Source organism: Parus major, chromosome 1, assembly GCF_001522545.3.
Source record: "Parus major isolate Abel chromosome 1, Parus_major1.1, whole genome shotgun sequence".
NCBI classification, from domain to species: domain Eukaryota; kingdom Metazoa; phylum Chordata; class Aves; order Passeriformes; family Paridae; genus Parus; species Parus major.
In genome coordinates this window covers 18,218,949-18,236,977 of record NC_031768.1, presented here as the reverse complement: position 1 = coordinate 18,236,977, position 18,029 = coordinate 18,218,949, and the positions used below count along the sequence as shown (strand labels likewise).

Genomic DNA, 18,029 nt, shown 5'->3' with positions numbered 1-18,029 from the left:
CTGCTCAGTCTTAGGAATCTAACCATGTTGGATCTCGGGACTAATTTTATTAAAATTGCAAACCTAACTGTGTTTGATGAATTCCCAGCTCTTAAGTTCATTGATCTCTCAGTGAATAAAATTTCTCCTTCTTCAGGGGAAAGCAACCTCTATGGATTTTGCTCTAATCCTGCCATTTCAGTCGAGCAATACAACAGACAAGTTCAACAAGAGATGCATTATTTTAGATATGATGTGTATGGGCGAAGTTGCCGTTCCAAAGACAAGGAGGATTCTTCTTACCAGTCTTTAGTTAAGGAAGATTGCCTTAACTATGGAAAAACACTGGATTTAAGCAGAAACAATGTATTTTTTGTTAACCCCTCTGACTTTCAGGGGCTTAGCTCCCTGAAATGTCTCAACTTGTCAGATAATGCAATAAGTCAAACTTTGAATGGAAGTGAATTCTTTTACTTGTCTGGATTGAAATATCTGGATTTTTCTAACAACAGAGTTGATTTGTTATTCCAAACTGCTTTCAACGAACTAAAATATTTAGAAATTCTAGATCTGAGCAATAACAACTATTACTTTCTGGCAGAAGGTGTTACTCATGTGCTAAGTTTTATGAAAAACCTACCCCATTTGAGGAAGCTGATGATGAATGACAATGATATTTCCACCACTATTGATACAGGAATGGAAAGTCAATCTCTTCGAATTTTAGAATTCAGAGGAAATCACTTAGATGTTCTCTGGAAGGATGGCAATGATAGATACTTGTCATTCTTCAAGAATCTGACCAGCCTGGAAGAACTGGATATTTCCTTCAACTCACTCAGCTTTTTGCCTCATAGTGTTTTTGAAAAAATGCCTCCCAGTCTCAAGGTGCTCAACTTAACGAATAATCAGCTGAAGAGTTTCATTTGGGGAAACCTCCCCTCTCTGAAGAACCTGGTAACTCTGGACCTGAGCAATAACCTTCTGACTAATGTTCCCCGAGAACTGTCCAATTGCACTTCATCGCTGCAGGTACTGATCCTGCGAAACAATCTCATTCACGTGCTAACCAAACATTTTCTCAGGGGTGCTTTTGAACTGAGATACTTGGACCTCAGCTCAAACAAGATTGAAATAATTAAGAGATCTAGCTTCCCTGAAAATGTCATTAACAACCTGAAGATGCTGCTTTTGCACGGCAACCCCTTTAAGTGTAACTGTGAGGCTGTGTGGTTTGTCTGGTGGATCAACCGGACGCAGGTGACCATTCCTCTTCTGGCCACGGACGTCACCTGTGCTGGCCCAGGGGCACATAAGGGAAGGAGCGTGGTTTTCCTGGACCTGTACACCTGTGAGCTGGACACGTCCTATTTGATCCTCTACGCTCTGTCAGCTTCAGCCGTCCTCGGCTTGGTGGTGTTCACCGTGATGAGCCATCTCTACTTCTGGGATGTGTGGTACAGCTACCATTACTGCGCTGCCAAGCTGAAGGGCTATCAGCGCTTGTCGTCACCAGCCACTTGCTACGATGCCTTTATTGCCTATGACAGTGAAGATCCTGCTGTGAACGAGTGGGTGCTGCAGGAACTGGTTGAAAGGCTGGAAAACCAAAAAGCCAGGCAGTTCAATTTATGCCTGGAAGGAAGGGACTGGCTCCCAGGACAGCCGGTCTTTGACAACCTTTCCCAGAGCATTCAGCTGAGCAAAAAGACCATATTTGTGCTGACCAACAGGTATATTAAAAGTGGCCGCTTCAAGACAACATTTTATATGGCTCATCAGCGCCTTCTAGACGAAAAAATGGATGTCATTATCTTGATATTTCTTGAGAAGGTTTTGCAGCAGTCCCGCTACGTCCGTCTGAGGAAGAGGCTGTGCAGAAGTTCAGTCCTGGAATGGCCAACTAATCCTCAGTCTCAGCCCTACTTCTGGCAGTGCCTGAAAAATGCCATAGCTACGAGCAATTCTCTGGCTTACAACAAGCTGCTCCAAGAAACTGTTTAGCTCTTCTCTCTCTGTAAATATTGTTATGATGCACAAGATCAAAATATCCGGAACAAAAGATACCGAACTGCATTTGCAGAAACTTTGTAAGCATGGAAGATATACCTCTTTGATTTTATTCCCCAAAATTATAGGCTAAATTACTTTGAAATCAAATGATTTGAAGAGGAACTGTTTCCATAATAGGTGTTTTGTTGACATGCACCTTGCTTTGCACTGATCACTGCACAGCAAGCAAAGATGCTGAAATGGGATGGTACATGAGATCAGGTTCTGTAGGACTTGCAGGCTGCTGTGTGAAAGCAAGGCAGGGGAGCGGGACAGCAGAGAAGTAGAGGAATAGGTACAAGGCAGGTGGAGAAAATCAAGTAAACCAAGGAGGAAATGAGAATAGACAAAGAAAGGAAGATAAAAATAAAAAAAGAGAAAGTGGAAATGGTGGTAAGAAAGGAGGAACATGCAGCTATACTAGAGCATGGCGGAAGTTCAGAAGCAGTTACTGCTGATTTCCAAATAAAATTTTCACTTTACGTTTCATCTGCCTCCTAGGCTGTTTGCTGAGCTGGATCCTCCTTGAAGACTTTAGGGCTTCTCTCTAATGTTATGCTATCAGTTTGAGGACCTTTTCCACCCAAGCCCTGAGTGATGACCCTTTGTGTATCAGCTGTCTCTTAGCTGCTCTAGCCAGGGCTGGGGCCTGAGGACATACCATTTTACCCAAAAGAAAATTTAGACAGAATTTAGAAGTGCAAAGCATGTAAGATCACGTCACACAAGGAAAGCACTTCTCCCAGTTTCTTTAGTCCTCCTTCATTTCCTTGTTCCCCAGGCAGGTGCTTCTCCCACAGCAGCTGATTGGGCACTACTAGACTCTTGAGACAGGAATGGGTCTGACTAGGGAAATCCTGAAAAAGTGAAGAAACTTAACCTATGCCTGTTCCCCACTCTGTTTCACAGTACAGACTCATTGAACACATGAGAGTATTTCAAGTGAAACCTTTTGTAATGGCAGCCTAAACCTCTGGGCATGACATAGGTAGGTTCTCTGCCTGATGTGATGATATCTGATTTGGGAGAAGCAGCACATTTTCACCTTGCTGGGTGCTTCTGTCTGCACCAGTCTGGGCAGCTTCTCCCCTCTTGTGCAAAGTTCTTTTTTTCTCTGACAACCAGTCTTGGTGACATCTCTGGCTGATGTTGTCAATGTTAATTGCTTTAAACTTGTTTATTTCAGATGCCACCTTCATTTCCTCACATAAGTGTTCTGACTCGTCCTTTCTTTCAGCAACAAGACAAAAAAACAATGAAACACAAGAAAAGAAACTTCATATAATAATATTACAGATAAGAAGGGCTTTTCCTCCTCAATTTTTCAGGACATTTTTATTGATTGGATACAGAAGTAGGAAAAAGATGAGGATCTGGTTAAAAACTGGTAGTTTTACAGTTGTATTTTAATAATGTGTATTTCTGGTGGTTTTGTTTGTAAGCCTAAACAATCTGTATCTTTAAATATGATAACATGAGCTGTAATGTGACTCTCTCCATAAGGTGATACTTGAAACAGGAACCTCTATCCCACAGTTACTCGCACACCATCTCCTTCTGCCTCCCTACAAAATGTCTATTTGGAGCAGATCCTCTTTCTCAGCCTCACTGACAAGGGCAGGAACACCAGGTCACTTACCCTTTCTGAGGTTGAGAGAAGAGGTGTTTTATCCTCTTTCATTAAGAAGCATGCACAGGATGGGTATGATGAGTAGCAATGAGTATAAATTGATAGAGGTACTAAGGGAGGTGACCAGGAAAGGTATCCTCCTTGATCTGTTACTTGCTAAAAAGAAGGTCTCATGAATGAATTGGTGATTGGTGGACATTTTGGCCCATGAAGCATTGAATTTAAAATATCTTGTGACAGGAGGAAAATAGCCAGCAAAATTCTGAATGTGAGAACAGACTTGAGGCTGCTCAGGGAAGTAGTTAGTAAGGCCCCTTGGGAAAATGGTTTTGAAGATGCTGGGATCTACCAGTGTGGTCAAAATTTAAATACCACTTCCTCAGCGCATGGGAGCATGTAATTCCAAAATGCTGGAAGTCAAACTGGTGAGGCAGAAAGCTAGCTTGGCTGACCAGGGATCTTTCTCTGGAGCTAAGGCGGACAAAAGAAAGTGTATGGCCAGTGAAAGCAAGGTCGAGTGACTTGGGAGGATGCTGTGGTTTAAGCCCAACTGCATCTAAGCACCACACAGTCACTCACTTCTCCACACCCTGATGGGATGGGGAGGAGAATCAGAAAAGAAACATAACACTTGCAGGTTGAGATAAGAACAATTTAGTAGTTGAAATGAAGAAAAATATAATATTGCAACAACTACAAAAACAGTAAGAAAAGAGGAGGAGAGAGAGACCATGAGTGACAAGTGATACATAATGAATAGCTCACCACCTGCTTACTGATGCACAACCCATCTCCAAACCACAATCAGATCCTTTTCTGTGTTATTCCACCAGTTTACATACTGACATGTATGCATGACATTCTCTGGCACAAGATATCCCTTTGACCAGTTCAGGTCAGCTGTCACGGCTGTGTCCTCTCACAGCTCCCTGTGCACTTTCCTCTGGCAGAGCTTGGAGCTTGCTTGCCTGGTTGGTGTAGCTGTGTCCAAACTACAAAGCACTGAAGAGTCCTGAGGTTTCTGTACATCAGGGTGTTGTGATGGTGTAGCTTGTGATTTGGTGTGAGGTCAGTTAGGAGGAGGAGCTATGGATTTTTGGCGAATTTAAAAATGGATTTCTGCAGCTGCATTTACAAGTCTATGTGTCATTGTCCTTCAGAGGTGAGATCATAGACACATTTTATTAATATCTCATCCTAATGTAGGAGTTTAAGAGGGATGCAAGATTCAATTATTTTAATTGCAACCCAAAAGTAGGATTTTTCTCCATTAGCTCTGTAGTATTTGCATTGAGAACACTTGCAGTAAGGCAAGGTAGCTGCTGCTCAAGGCTAACATGTGCAGCAAGTTAGTCTTGAATAACCATGTCATGAGGACATCAAAATATCTGAAGTACTATAAACACTCACTGTTATGACCAAAGATGTTCTGCATCCATTGCTATTTCCTTAGAAAAATTGTAACAGACCGTGGCTAGACCTGGTATTTAGCCTATGTGGCCTGGAAGACCACACAAGGAATGGAAGAAACAGAAAGAGGATAAGTGAAGAAGAATATTGGTGAATTAATTGAATTTTTACCATTCTTGTAGAATTGGCAAAAAAAAAAAAAGTGCTATTTACATTACTGTCATTAGTGTGGCACAAAAATAGTAATCACTGAAAGTTGGTAAGAAGCATCTATACTTACAGCACAGATTTATATGACTGTAAAAATCCCATCTGATCTCTTTGATCTCTCTGTTTTTAAGAACTGACATATGAGGAACTTGTACGTGCCTCCCTTGTGAGAAAAATTTATATTTGAAGGGACTTCTGAAATCAAAGCAGGTCTGATTTCAACATAGCTTGTTTAGTCTCTTGTTTTGCAATAAAAGTGGAATGCTATATAGCAAACATGATATCCCATAAACTTTATAACAGCATCTTTAAAAATACAGTGTGTAGTAGATCACACTGGGGAGTCAAATAAGCCCTCTAAAACAGAGAACCTGTTTTTTGTCTTCTGAATAACCCTGCCTTTTCATTTCCTCAATCTTGTTATGAAAGTATCTGCCTGTAGAAATTAACCCTATGATAGGTTATTCTTTTAAAAAAAAAATTGCCACAGGCCAAATTTCTCCATATGCTACGAAGAAGATAATTTTGGTTATAATTACTCAACTTCACTGAAAGTCTGTGGAAGTCAATTTCCTAATTTGGGAAGACAGACTGTGTGTCCAAAGACAAAAGACATACATGTTAATCCATCATTATCTCTAGGAGTATATAGGTGACAAAAATAAAGCACAGTCAAATAATTTCTACTAAATCCATATGCTGGTGCTGAAATGGAAAAGGGAATCTGGATATCTGTTGTGGTGCATTGTTGTTCATTATGTTTGATTCAATTACTTCTGTATGGTAATTGTAAATTGTACCCTGCCTTGTTAATACTTTAGTCCCACTTGTGCCCTCCTACCTCAGCTGCCAATCCACCCTGATACCTGCCCCTTGTTCCTAAATGTTGCCTCCCATTAAGTTGTCAATCCTCCCTTGTGCCAACCCCCTACCTGGACTGCCCCCTTTGGAATTCCCCTATTCCTCCAAGCCCCATTGGCCCATGTGTCCCACTCTCCTCCCCTTGTGTTCCCCATTGGATTATGTATTATGTAACCCAGCCTTGTGCTCCTCCCCTAGGTCTTCTCTATTTGTTTATTATTTGTACATGACCCTTCCTCCTCCCTTTGTATAAGTTGCTGTACCGTCGTGTCTTTTGTCTTTCATCCCTGGAACCTTCAAGAGAGTAAATCCCTTTTGGCAGCCACATGGAAGACCTCTCCCTCGTCCTTGTTCCTGCCCTCGATGCTGGACAGCCAGTGCTGTAGAGCATAAGCCCTAAGCTGCCCTGCTTTCCTGGAGCAGCCCACGCTCAGCCCGGTGCCGGGAGCTGGCTGGGGAAAAGTCCAGTACCATGTCAGATATCCAACTTTGAAAAGTAACCTGCATGCTTTCCTTAGTTAATAAGCTCTTAGATGTTACTATACATGGGATTATTTAATTAAAAAATAGCCAAAATCAAGTGTGTACCTGGTGAGAAATTTTTAATTTGGGTGTGTAAAGTATGAGACAGTAGGAAGACCTACTAAGTTCTGAAAACTAAGGTGGTTAGGTGGGTTTCTTTGGTGGGACAGTATCTTTGTTCAAGATATTCAGTCCTGAACTAAAGAAGTGTAGCAGAATAGCCACTGATCAAAATCCATGGCCTTATCTTTGTATGTTTTCTTTCTTTTATTGCTTCTGCATACTGCTAAGGGCAATATTTTGAGCAAAAGCATCTCTAGGTAACTGGAGTTTTTTTTAAAGAGAAACACACATAAAATCAAAACTGTCCTTGCAGTTGAGAATTCAGAAACATATAAGGAAATAAAGTTTCCATCTTTTTCTAGCAATGACATTATTGTAAGAGTGGTAATAGATTTATGTAATTCTGGAAAAGCTGGCAAGCTGTAAAATGGAAGGTTTCCCCTTTTGGTTTCTAAATATTTTTCTGAGTATTTTCTTTCATTTTACAAGCTAAGTTCTAGTCACACTGTCTTAGCTATGTTGTTTATCTATGTCACATTCCCCATAGTAATATCTGCAACTCTGGTATCATATATCTTATCAGTATTTTATTAAGATTCCACAAGAGTGAGAATGTCTGGAAGTATGTGTTGCTTAAAAACACACATGCCCGGTCTTGTATTTTCCTGCAGACAGAGTAGTTTTCAAATAAAAATTAAGCTGTAAATAAGTCCTTTGTGAATATGCCTTCTTTTCTTCACATAATTTTTTTATCCTTTTGCTTTGCTAACTGAATAAATAATTGAAATCTAATTTTCAACTGATCTCCCACAGTGACAAATTGCTTTTAATGTAGAACAAAGGAAAATTTCCTGAAACATAGAACAAGAGAAGTTTAAACTTATATTCTTATTAGCTGGTTTGCAGATGATTCTTTGCCATAATTTACCCAGAATATTTGAAGTCCATATGTCCATATGGAAGGATGATACTCATACAAGATTATGCTCTTAAACATGGCAGCCAAATCCTGCATTCTGTTCATAATAAAATTTCTTGACCTTATTACCTTGGTCTGAGACTTACTTTTAGTTCTAGTATTAACTCAGGAAAAACAATCACTAAGCCATGCTCTTGCTTGTCTATCCTGAACTTCTATTCATGACGCAAAAGAAAGAACCTTCAAAGTAAGAATTTTATTGACCCTTGCTCCATTGGGAAAGGAAATGTCAAAGTCTTTCCATACTTCCCTGTAGTTTCTCACCCTGCACGTTCCTCTCAGAAGTTCCACAGCATCACTGTGACAGTGTGCTTTAGTGTCCTAAATCCCACCTCAGGCAGCAGTGGTATCAGCTCATCAAAATCCCAGAGCTTGACTCTTTGTCTTTGAAAAATCAGCCAGAAATTTGGGCTGCTGCAAGAAGCAGAAAAGACATATAGTCTGTACTTACACACCAGTGTAAAAACTTACACACCAGTGTGTCAAAGAGGTGATAAAAAAGGGAGCAAAAGCTTGTGGTTTTAGCTTCCACCCCAGTAATATCAACAAAACCACCTTTTCTGTTGTTTTACTCTGGATATCTTTCGCAATTCCACACAAGACCCATTCTAACATCTGGCATGAGAAAAGAAGAAGCCCCTCGTGTGGGTGGCCATCTTGAGTTTTTGGTTTTGATGTGCACCTCAACTAGATCTGAAAAGAGAGAGGGAAGAGTGAGGGTGCTGGCATGGATTGTAGGTTGGCATATTGACTCAGCCCAGCGAACTCTGGGAGAGGGACACACTGAACTTTGAAGGATAACTTGAAGTTTTCCAAAGATTGGACAAACATGTCCTTGAATAAGGACTACATTATGAGATTACTTCAGTTGCCTAATACTTATCTTCCACCCCACATATCCTATTTTCTCACTTGTTCCAAGTAAGAAAAGGAATCATGTTACAAGCATGGGCAATGTTTCTTAAACACATTTTTAATGGGCAGGATCAATGTGTATAAGATACTCCTCAGACACAGTTGCCTCATGCATTTAAAGAGTAAATCAAAGATGGCAGGTTCCCTCTCAATGCTGCTTCCTCCCAGATGTTCTTCGGCTTCTGATGGATGACTGTGAATGAAACCCTGCTTTCATGCAAGATCCAGTCCCAGAAACTGCCTGGCAGAAATGCCAATTTTCTGGATTACAAACGTATTTGGGCTTGAATTTTCTTGAGACTGAGATGGTTGTATGTGTGTATATGTGTGGGCTCTGAGGTGTGATAGGCATCCTCTCTGGCTCTATCTCTGGTCCCAGAAACGCTGCTGTCAGGGGGGCAGCTCTGTAGGGGAAAGAGAAGCAACCAATTCTGCAAAGAGGAGGCCAAGCTAAGACCTTCTGATGCTCTCCCCTTTGATCAGAGACTCAAATCCCAGAGTTGTTACATGTATTCATATTGTATACATGTCTGTGTATATATGCATATATACATATAGAGGCATCCAAAAAATCTTCCACTTTAAAAAAACAAGCAAAACAAAACAAGAATAATTTTAATGTCATGGACCACAGCAGGTTTCTACAAACAAACCTGGTTTCAAATTTTTGTCAACAGGATACAAAACTAATTAATAAATCTCACAGAAAGACTATGGTTTATATATTGAAAGGAAATAAAAAAAACAAAACCTCAAGAAACAGCACTTCTAAAGCAAGCTAAATAGATAACTAGGTCCAAAGAAAGAGGAGTCTAAGAGCACAAAACACACACATTTTCTCAAAGCCATTTCTGTTGTTAAGAAGAAGAAGAAAAATTAATTGACAATTCCAGTCTGGCACTGTTCTTAAAAATTTTCATGTATTAGTAATTTTACATACAGTGATCAATTACTAATGTATAATAAAAAAATATTTCATTCTCTTGGATAGGTCAGTTCTTCTTTTCAAAAACAAAACTAAAAGCTCTCCTTTTCTAGTGTCTCATGGAAGGGCACTTCAAACTAATGTGGGTGATAACAGGACTGAAGGAGCAACAAGGGAGAAGAGCAGATGCTCAATTTGCCCACTGTGTGGGCAGCTGATCTGCAAGCCAAAATTTAGAAAGAGAAGCTCAGAGTGCCAAAACCCAAATCCTGCCACAAGTAGCTCCCTCTTAACCAGGAGGAGCCAGGCTGTCGCCAGGGAGTTCCAGGGGAGATACCCTTCCTTCAGTATGATCCTGCACTGAGGGCTGGGGGAACGGTGCTAGGAAAGGATAGTGTCAATGCCTCCACCTCATCCAGCTCTCCAGTTTAGACTGTCCTTTCATGAGACAACCTACTGCAGACTCACAAATGCTCTCTAATGTTGTTTACTTGGGAAAAATAAAGTTCACAACTTAAGCGCAAAGATTGTCACCAGGAGAGGTCTTCAGCCTATGTATAGATTAAATTCAATTTTCTCAAGCTTAAAAATGTTGAAGGAATTACATCTTAATGGCAGTGATTAATAGAGACAGTACCTAGAGGCCTTCCACCTACTTTACCCAATTAGGGTTCATGCCCATCAGTATCTTTTCCATTACATCACCTTCTTAGTCTTGAAGGAAATTGGTGAGGGTTAAACTGGGACTTTAGTGAACGCTATGGAAAACATCTTCCTGCAGAATTTAGGGCTGTCCTGCTCTCACCAACCTGACCATATTGTCACTGTCCCCAAGTAACCTGACCCGGGTGTGAGCCTCCATATCTCTACAGTACCTTGATCAGAGTCAGAAAGCCTCAATTGTACTTCTCCACTTGAACTTTGCTCTGGAAAATCTCATATTCAAGTACATCCTTAAAAAAGAAGACTTAATTCAGTCTCCACAAAATATCTGCTGCATGCTTTCAAAAACTGCCAGAGCTGTGAGTGAATCCCTCCTGCATCTGATTTCCTCAGGCAGGTCATAGCCTCTGGAGAGGTTGTACAGAGTTCATCTGCTCTGGAGGAGCAGGATTTATCTTTTAATTACCAGAGGCAAATGGTATTGAAACCATTCTCAACACTTACAATCCCTAAAATCATTGTATATAGAGAAAGTTACCATTTCTGTTTTATGTTATATGTCATATGTCAAAGAGCAAACCAAAGAATGTACAAACTTCTATTCACTCTTAGAATGCTAAATGTTCTTGATAACATGTCCAAACTTTAGAAAAGCTGACATGTCTGTTTTTGAGTAATTTAATAACCTTGTAGATGTATCGTTGAAAGAAAATTAGATGTTTGCACAAAGGAAACTGTATTTTTTCTTAAATATTTGAGGAAAAGGCAATTTGACAGATTACCTTTCCAGCTGAAAGTGGAAAACCAAGTATCATGCATCACTAACATGTTCTGACCAGAGTTTCTGCAGTCAGTTCTCTTCTGAAATATAGAAATGGTGCTGGAAATAGATCTTCAATCACATTAGTGACACTGTGGGTAAGAGCTCATAGCAATGAGCTTGGGGATCACATTAGGTCTGATCCAGAGCAGTTCTGTACAAGGTGTTCCTCTTTAACCATCACAAGTTTAAGCTTTTTTAATCCAAATTATGTCTTCTTTGCAAGTCAATCATGCACCACTACACTTGCCTTCAGTTTATCATCCTTCTCCTCTCTACAACGCTACAAAATTGTACAATAGCTGACTTCTGTTTCTTAGTTTTTGATACCATTTTCCTTTTAATATTTTTTATACCTAATTCAGACATTTTCCAGTCACATACCCTTAAAAAAACCCAACCAAAAAAAACCCAAAAAACCAAATCAGAAAATAAACAAAAAAAAAATTACAAAACAAAACCAAAAGCCAACCCAACACAAAACTTGTCCCCTTATTTATTCTGCAGGTGGCTTGATACAGTTACGTTTTAATTAATGTATTTGGTTTAGTGCCTAGGACAGATTGAAAAGGAGATTTTGACATTAACTCCTTGTCATCAGGAATTTTGATAGATGGGAAAATATTTACTGAAGACAGGTTTTATATATTCTACAGTGATGAAGAAATAAAATACTTGCACATGATGTCCATGGACATGATGTTTGCTGCAGGAACATGGGATAGTTTTTCAGTCACCCTACTCCAGTTACTGAACCTTCAAGTAAGTGGCGTACATCTTTATTCCTTTTCCAGCAAGCTGGAATATTTCACTGTTGGTTTAGTTATTTTTTAAAAGATGCAACAGCATTTAAAAGATATGAACAGAAAAATTCTATTAAAGTTTTAAAACAATATTATTCTTTTTGTATTAAACAGATACTGTGAAAACCAGAAGGACAAGTATTCAACTTCTTATGCATTGCAGCTAACATTTCCATCCTTTTTTTGGAATGCCTTGAGGGAACAATTCAAATCCCAGGAACAGAGACAGGAAAGGGCAGCAAAGAAGTGTGCAACATTAATCTCAACTGAATCCTAATAAAGTCAATAGTAATTTCTCTTTAGAGAAATGGCTTTGAATCAGGTCCTCAGGGGTATCTTTGTAAAGTAACATAGGTGCCAGCATTTTTTGTAGATCTCACCTGATACCTATCTGCATGTTTACATAGATGAATAGCAGTGAAATTCTGCACTGTCAGATATTCTTATGTCTCAGACAAGGTCAGATGTATGTACTATTGCAGTGTGTGTTACAACTTTCTGAAGCTGTTGGGCACTGCCTCTTTATATAAAGTGGTTATGGGAAGTCATTAAATCCTTCCTGAAAGTCAGTAGGGAAATAGTATTCTTTAACCATCCATCACTATTTTTTTCATGAAAGGCAGAGGCAACTCAGGAATTTCAAAGCACTTGGAAATAGAAATTTTGCTAAGAATGGTCCTACCCAGGCAGGTGTCTGTGCATGTTTGAGTGGGAAATGGTGGAGGAAGGGAGAGCTGGGTGCTGTGAGAAAGCTTGTAGGGGAAGTCTACAAAAGTAGCAAAGGCAGCATTGTGGGATGGGAAAAGAGTCAGCAAGAGTCTTGCACTTCTTGGCCAAGAGAACCCTTGTACGGAGAAATTAAAAATATTTTCTCTGGCTGAGACAATCTTTATTGTGGACAAGAAAATAATAACTGGATTAAGAATTGTATTCAATGTGCCAATGTAGTATTTGTCCCATCCATTCATTTTCTAGAAGCTGCTGTGTTTTTATCTGTGATACACAGATAAAGTACACTTCACTTTTTTTCTGAGTCACTTGGGAGATCAGCTAATGCTATTTCCTTTTAGTCTTGGTCTTCCTTATACAGTAAATCTGTCCAATTCCTAGATATTTACTGAAGTATTTGCTTTCAAGGTCATTTAGACACCTGCTTCTGCCTTCAATGTGTTCCCAACATCTGCATTTGAACAGAGGACATGGAGGCATGTTCTGAGAGCCACACTTATGTCTGTAGTATGGTCCTCTCTCCATGGAAATTCCATGGCCATATCCTGAATACTTTAGGAGTGGTCAAGATTTGGGTGCACACTTCATCTGCACACCACTGAGTTCCCACTGTGAGGATCTCTGGAAGTGAAGACAGGGACTGTTGATGCCCTCCAGCAGGTCCCCAGACCTGGAAGAGAAAAGTACATGATACATTATAAAGCACACCTTTTTGTGGGTGTGGGGACAACCTGGGACACATATGGTCTAGACTATCAGTGGTGAAAATTTACTGAAGATGCTGAAGGCCAGGTACTGCTTTGGAACTTGATGATATTCTTTGCTTCAGGTGTCTGCCTTTGCTTGGCATCCTCCTGTGAGTTAGAGATGCCATAGGATGTCATTGTCTCCTACTGTGACACAGTGGGAGCTGTTCCTCAATAGGTACATTTTTGGAGGATATTACATTGGCAGTATCTTTGTCCCTTTTTTTGTAGGGAGGGACAGTCCTCAAAGCTTCTTTCTGGAAATTTAGAAGGCTAGAGCTGACAGTATCCTTTTAGTATTCTTGTATAGTGTTTTCTGGTTTTCTATACGTGCTTCATATAATTTTAATTTTTTTTTTATTGTAATAAAGTGAACGTCTGACAGTGGGTGTATGTGTGAGTGTGTAGTTGACAGGAGAGTTTCATTAGCCCATTTATGCAAGTTCCCATTTGCTTTAACTGTTCAAGCAGAACCATGGCATAAAACTTGGATGGGGTTCATGATTTTTGTTGGCATGCAATAGACCTTCAAGAGGTTCCAAAGTGAACTGCACTGGCATCTGTCAAATGCTTCCATAAGCCCAGATAAATTTAAGGCTCTAAATACTGTTTGAAACCTGCCTCTAATTGAACTAAGCTTCACAATTTCTGGATTTTAAATCTGCTGTCAGTTTTTTTCTTGATTTAAAACGTGCCATATTTAAGGGCATATGATGACTGCACTGTTTGGACTATAATTTCTAGCTTCATCCCATTGCTCATATCCATGAAACCCAGGATCACCTATAAATTTTAGATGTATGGGTCACATGAGCCATTTTCTGCCTTAGCCTGGCATCTACTTTTCCCAACCCAAATGATGAGTACCTATCAAAATAGGGAAGGGAAGACAAGCTCAGAAATATTATTTAATGATTTCTTATTTTGTAGCAGAATTTGCAATACTAACCCCAAACCCAGATGTAGAAAAATGTAGAAGTTAGTTCAAGATAAAAATCTCCTACATTCCTTTTTCTTTTTTGTTTCTTTTCTGTCTGGGCTAAAACACTGCTGCTGAGACACTCCTGTTGCCATAAATGTGTCCCTCACATAAAGCAATCCTTAAAACCATTTTCATCTGACTGTAGCTCATGTTCAAACCTGTCTGATTACAACAGCAATACACAATATTTTTTAATAGTATGAAAATACTATCCTGTGCCCGTGGAAAGCAGATAACTGCTAAGACTTCTCTCTCAGAATGCAAATACAGTGGAACTGCTTTGAGATTCTGTTTCAGTGTGACTTCCCTAATGTTTTCTGAACTGAAAATGTATGGGAGTGAGCCTGGTTACTATTACAGCTGAGTATTTGGTTAAGTATTCAGAATTTTTAACTGCACATCAGGGTTATGAACCTTGTTCAGTAACCTAGAAGATACTGAAGATAAAAATTTGAATGAGTGAAAACATTTTGTTGTGACAATTTTGAAATCAAGCATTTTAATTTTTCATCTTGAAAATATCTGTACAGAGTGGGAAAGTAAAGAACTCCTACTGCTGTACTGATCCAGTAAATATGTCATATTAGATCACTCAGTACAAAAGGAAGAAGGAGGAGCTGCTCAGGAGAAAATCAGAATATTCTGTACCCTTTGCTTATGAGAACTGAGTGTTGTCATATCCATATGCAGGGGAGGGTATTACATTCCTGTCCCCACAATTTGACTATCTCATCATCTCTGTTACTGACTTCAAATGCTGAGCCTGGACTGAAATAAGGGGAAGTGGATCTTTTCCTATCTTTGCCAAGTAGCAAGTTTGAACCAGCCAGAATTACCTTTTTGGTGAATAAAAACCAACTGCTCAAATAGTTAAGTCTGCCCTTCTACATAATATTTGAATAACTTCATGTATGTAAATGATTTCTTTTAGGCAACTGTCATTCTTCTTTTAGGGAAAATAAAAGTGTAGCATCCCACAAAGGGCAGCACAACTCACTCTTCTCCAGCCACACGGAGCTTGAGTCACTGAGTGCACCAAACCACCCCAGGAGGGATTTGCACAGAACAACACTTCCTCCTTAAGGCAGCTCTGCAACTGTCAGCTGGGAAGGATGCTGTAGCCAGAAAAAAAAAAAGCCTACCACCGCATTACTTTCCTAAAATGCAGTCAAAGTGCACCAGGTGCATAGAAACAGAGACAAAAACATGACACTGCAGAGATTCTTGCTCCCTGATAGCCTCGGAGAGGAGTTCATCACAGAGATGGTCTGTCAGCTGAGGAAATGTCTGTCCCTGCACAAGATTCCTTTCATTCAAAATCTGAGATGCCAGAGGTGCATTTGAGAGTGGGGAGAGATTATTTTGGATCTCTTTTCTCTGAATTTGGTACTAACATTACATCTGTGTAAATGCCCACTCATTATGCCGCTCCCTTTGAAAAGTAAATTTACATACCGTGAAAATACTTCCAATCAGTCAGTATAAGCAATGTTAAATACTGCCCTCAAAACCAGCCCAAGATAATATTTGTTCCTTTAATGCCATTCCTTTAACCTTGGGAGAGAAAAACTTATTAAACCCATAAACAATCTATGATCCATGATATTTATAAAGTAGCTAACAGTTTTTCTTGTGACCTTTTCATAAATGCACGCTTTGTATAAATAAAAATTATCTAGAATGTGATTATTAGCCCTATAGGACAAAATTATCATATTATAGGTTTTATTAATGGGCTGTTCATGCAGCTGTTCTCTGTTGAGAAAATCTGTTTTTCCCTTGAAATAAAATGTTCACATCCAAGACTATCTGTTCTGCTTGCTCTTCATGATCCTCATGGACCAGAAATTTTTATTACCCCAGAAAACTACCACGTACTTTAGAAGCAGAAATCTCCAGTTTCTTCATAGTCTTTCACTGAAGCTTGAAGGTTTTAACAGTAAGTGGAAATAAATGATAATGCAGTCACTTTGATATTTGCCTATATTCATACCAAAGCAGTTTCTGATGACCTCTTTCAGAAGTTCAAAAATCCTGAAGAATAACCTTAATCATAATGTGTCAGGTCATTCCTATCTCATTATTTATTTTTCTTCAGCTTAAGGATTAGGGAAATTATATCCCAGTAACAAGCTCCACAAAGTATCAGGAGTTTTCATCTTTCATTGCAGCACTAGAACTAAATGGCAACACAGTGCTGTTCCCACTACCAGGAGCTGGCTGTGACAATTCTATTTACAGAACATTTATACTCTATTTATTTCTCTTACAGAACTGTATGAGCAAGAACTGCTACTAAAGCAATCCTCATGGGAAAAAAAAAAATTGATTCAGGAGATGGGACTTTTGCAGGTCTCACTGATTGAACCATTCTTTCTTCTTCAGCAGCTTTACCAGAGCATCTCTCCATCTGCTCTCCTCAGGAACCGAATGTTACCTTTGCTTAACTGTGTGAAGACCAGTCACAGATGGGATTTAAACATACTTTTTAATATGGAATCTCTTCATTCAAGGAGACATTATCTGAAGCGGTATAATGCTCATTTTTTATGTGAGCCCTGTATGGGTAACACCTTCATTCAAACACTTGCTGGATTTGCAAAACTCTTAACAAATTAAACACTTGAATTGTTACCAGCCCTTACCCAGCTGTTGTTTCTGCCATCTGGATTCATAGTTTGCCCCAGTGAACTGTTGTTCAACTTATATTTAATTATTTCAGGAAAGAAATGGCTTTTGAAAAATTATTGCAGAGTTTGACCTTTCTGGACAAAGCTATCTTTAAATTTTAAGAAAAATCATTAGGCTGATGGTATCTAAACCTCACAGAGTCTTTTTCTTCTCTAGTATTTCAAAATGACTAAAACTTCCATGGTATGTTTGAGGACCTATCTGAACATCTCTCAAAAACTGATTCCCTAAAGTAGCCAGCCTTTTTATTCCTGGCATAAACTTTATAAAATAACCTTAACTTCATTATTTTTCAAAATGTTAATAATCTCACAGAAATTAATTTGCAAGGTGTCACCTTGAGGACAAGATTAAGACTGGTCTGTTAGACTGACTTGGTGAAAACATGACTATTTGACACTTTCAGGTACTTGCTAGGACAAAAGCATGGACCATTTCTTTTAACTGCTCTCAGACCCTGACCTAGAAAAACACTGGATCTGGGCTTCAAAAACCTCACATTCATTAACTCAGATCAATTAATAAGCTTTGGGGAAAATACCTGATTAAATTTCTCTATGAATTACAACACAGTCAGGCTGTGAATGGCAACAAGTTCAATCTGCATGATTTCAAATATTTAAATCTGCCTATCAAACAGTATATTGGGTTTTACCTTTAGTTTTGCAGTACAAAAAATTAAAGATCTAGAACTACTTGATTGAGCCCCAATAGGCAGGACTCACATCTCAGCTGCAATTTACTGAAAATCTTCCTTCCCTGAAGGATTTTAGCTTGTGTTGGAATGCATTTTCTACATGTAGAGACAACCATCTAATCAGTAATCCTCCTGAGGTATCAGTGTTCTAAGGAAACTACTTAAAAGTTTTATGGGTCAACAGATAGATATGGGAAAGACACACATTTTTAAAGAATATCCACAACCTAACACATCTTGGTATAATCCACATTAAACAGGTAACAATCCCCCCTGGAGCATACCTACTGTGCTAGGTGTGAGCACCAGCAAAGTGAAAGCATTTGCTTTAACACCCTTCAGTGCACTTACC

At 39.2% G+C, this 18,029-nt stretch overlaps 1 protein-coding gene across 1 annotated transcript; it reads left to right on the top strand.

The window, feature by feature from the left end:
- Window positions 1–6: 6 nt before the first annotated feature.
- On the top strand, window positions 7–7,771 carry LOC107208524 (toll-like receptor 7; the record flags this gene model as incomplete). Its single annotated transcript, XM_033512673.1, has 1 exon — window positions 7–7,771. A coding segment is annotated over one exon (1,977 nt), but the record flags the coding sequence as incomplete, so codon positions are not given.
- Window positions 7,772–18,029: the final 10,258 nt, after the last annotated feature.